At 41.2% G+C, this 1,510-nt stretch overlaps 1 protein-coding gene across 1 annotated transcript in view; it reads left to right on the top strand.

The window, feature by feature from the left end:
- eci1 (enoyl-CoA delta isomerase 1) overlaps window positions 1-1,319 on the top strand; it is a 6,886-nt gene extending 5,567 nt beyond the window's left edge. Inside the window, exon 7 of the mRNA XM_005950581.3 lies at window positions 756-1,319. Within this exon, the coding sequence (XP_005950643.1) occupies window positions 756-922 (167 nt within the window). The 3' untranslated portion in view covers window positions 923-1,319. The remainder of the gene's footprint in view (window positions 1-755) is intronic.
- Window positions 1,320-1,510: the final 191 nt, after the last annotated feature.

Genomic DNA, 1,510 nt, shown 5'->3' on the forward strand with positions numbered 1-1,510 from the left:
CAAGGTAGTTCTGCAGTCTACTGCATCATGGGGAGTAAAACCAGAGTTCCTGCACACTATCAAAGACAAGGAAATGATGTTTTATTTAAAGTAGATTTATTTGTGTAGCTCAGGTGGGTGGAGCAGGTCATCCACTGATCGGAAGGTTGGTGGCTCGACTCCTGGCTTCCCCTGGTCTATGTGCCAAATATCCTTGGGCAAGATACTAACCCCAAATTGCTCTGAATGTGTGTGAACGTTAGCTATGAAGCACTTAGAAAGATGTGCTTGTGTGAATGGGTGAATGCACAAGTTGTGTAAAGTGCTTTGAGCGCTCAGATGAGTAGAAAAGCGCTACATAAGAACCAGTCCATTTACCATTTGGGTAATAAAATTGCAGGTAACATTTCCAAGGCAGGTAAGAAAAAAATGAGCTGCTATCAGTGTATGTTTGTTTTAAGGTGAGGTGGCACGAACCCGCATGTAGGGAGACGTAACCTCGTACCTCAGAAGTGTCGATATGGGTGTATTTCCATCTGTACAGCAGTATTTAGTACATCCTGGTACTTGGCAGGATGTGCAGGAGGCAGAGAAAGAGCATAAGCTTTCAGCACCTGTTAGAAATGTCACTTTCCCACATAAGAAATAAAAGGTGCTCCACAATAGTGCTGCAATTGAATATATTTTGCAATGAATTGAAGCCCATGTCAGTATTCATAGAAGAAATTGTATATGAATGCACAGCTTCCTTACATGTGCATTTGTTTCATTTGCAGATCACGCCAGACAGCTCACAAAGTCCATGATGAGGAAGCCAACCATAGACAAGCTGGCGGCTAACAGAGAGGCTGATGTCAATAACTTTGTCAAGTTCATCACCAAGGACTCTATTCAGAAGTCACTGGGGATGTATCTGGAGATGCTTAAGAGAAGAAAGGCTTAGAGAGGGGAAACATGTTGGCACACTTTGTAGCACCAGCTACAGATGTGATCTGACATCAGGCAGTGAGCAGTCTACATGTTTGGGGGATCAAACCCAGCATTTACACCTCAAGGTGTTAATAAAAACACTCGAGGTTAGGGTGTGACTTTTTGTTTTTGTTTGAAGAGCCGTACACTCGGGCAACCTGCCGAGCCTTCTCCATCACTCAGCATTACCTGCAGTATGCTTACGCGAGCAAACTGCTAATTGTTGCAAAAGAGTCTCACATATGAAGAACTAACAGCAAATCTGACCTTTAGTGCATCTAAATGTGGCAAAGCCTTTGTCATCTCTAACATATGTTTGGTTTTTACTGTGAAATATCCAAATAAATGTCTGGATTCATACATTAAATGGATTAAAACGTGTGGTTCTCATTCATTATCTCTGTAACTCAGACGTCTCTACATTCAAATGACAGTTGAGAATGTTAAAAATTCAGCGGACAACCAAATCAAAATGAATCTTGCATTCTTATAACAAGGAGCATTTTTCATTCTTTGTATGTTTGTGTTTTGGACAATTGAATCAATATACGACACTTCAAAA

This window comes from Haplochromis burtoni, unplaced genomic scaffold (assembly GCF_018398535.1).
Source record: "Haplochromis burtoni strain Fernald_Lab_line unplaced genomic scaffold, NCSU_Asbu1 Contig_800, whole genome shotgun sequence".
NCBI lineage: Eukaryota > Metazoa > Chordata > Actinopteri > Cichliformes > Cichlidae > Haplochromis > Haplochromis burtoni.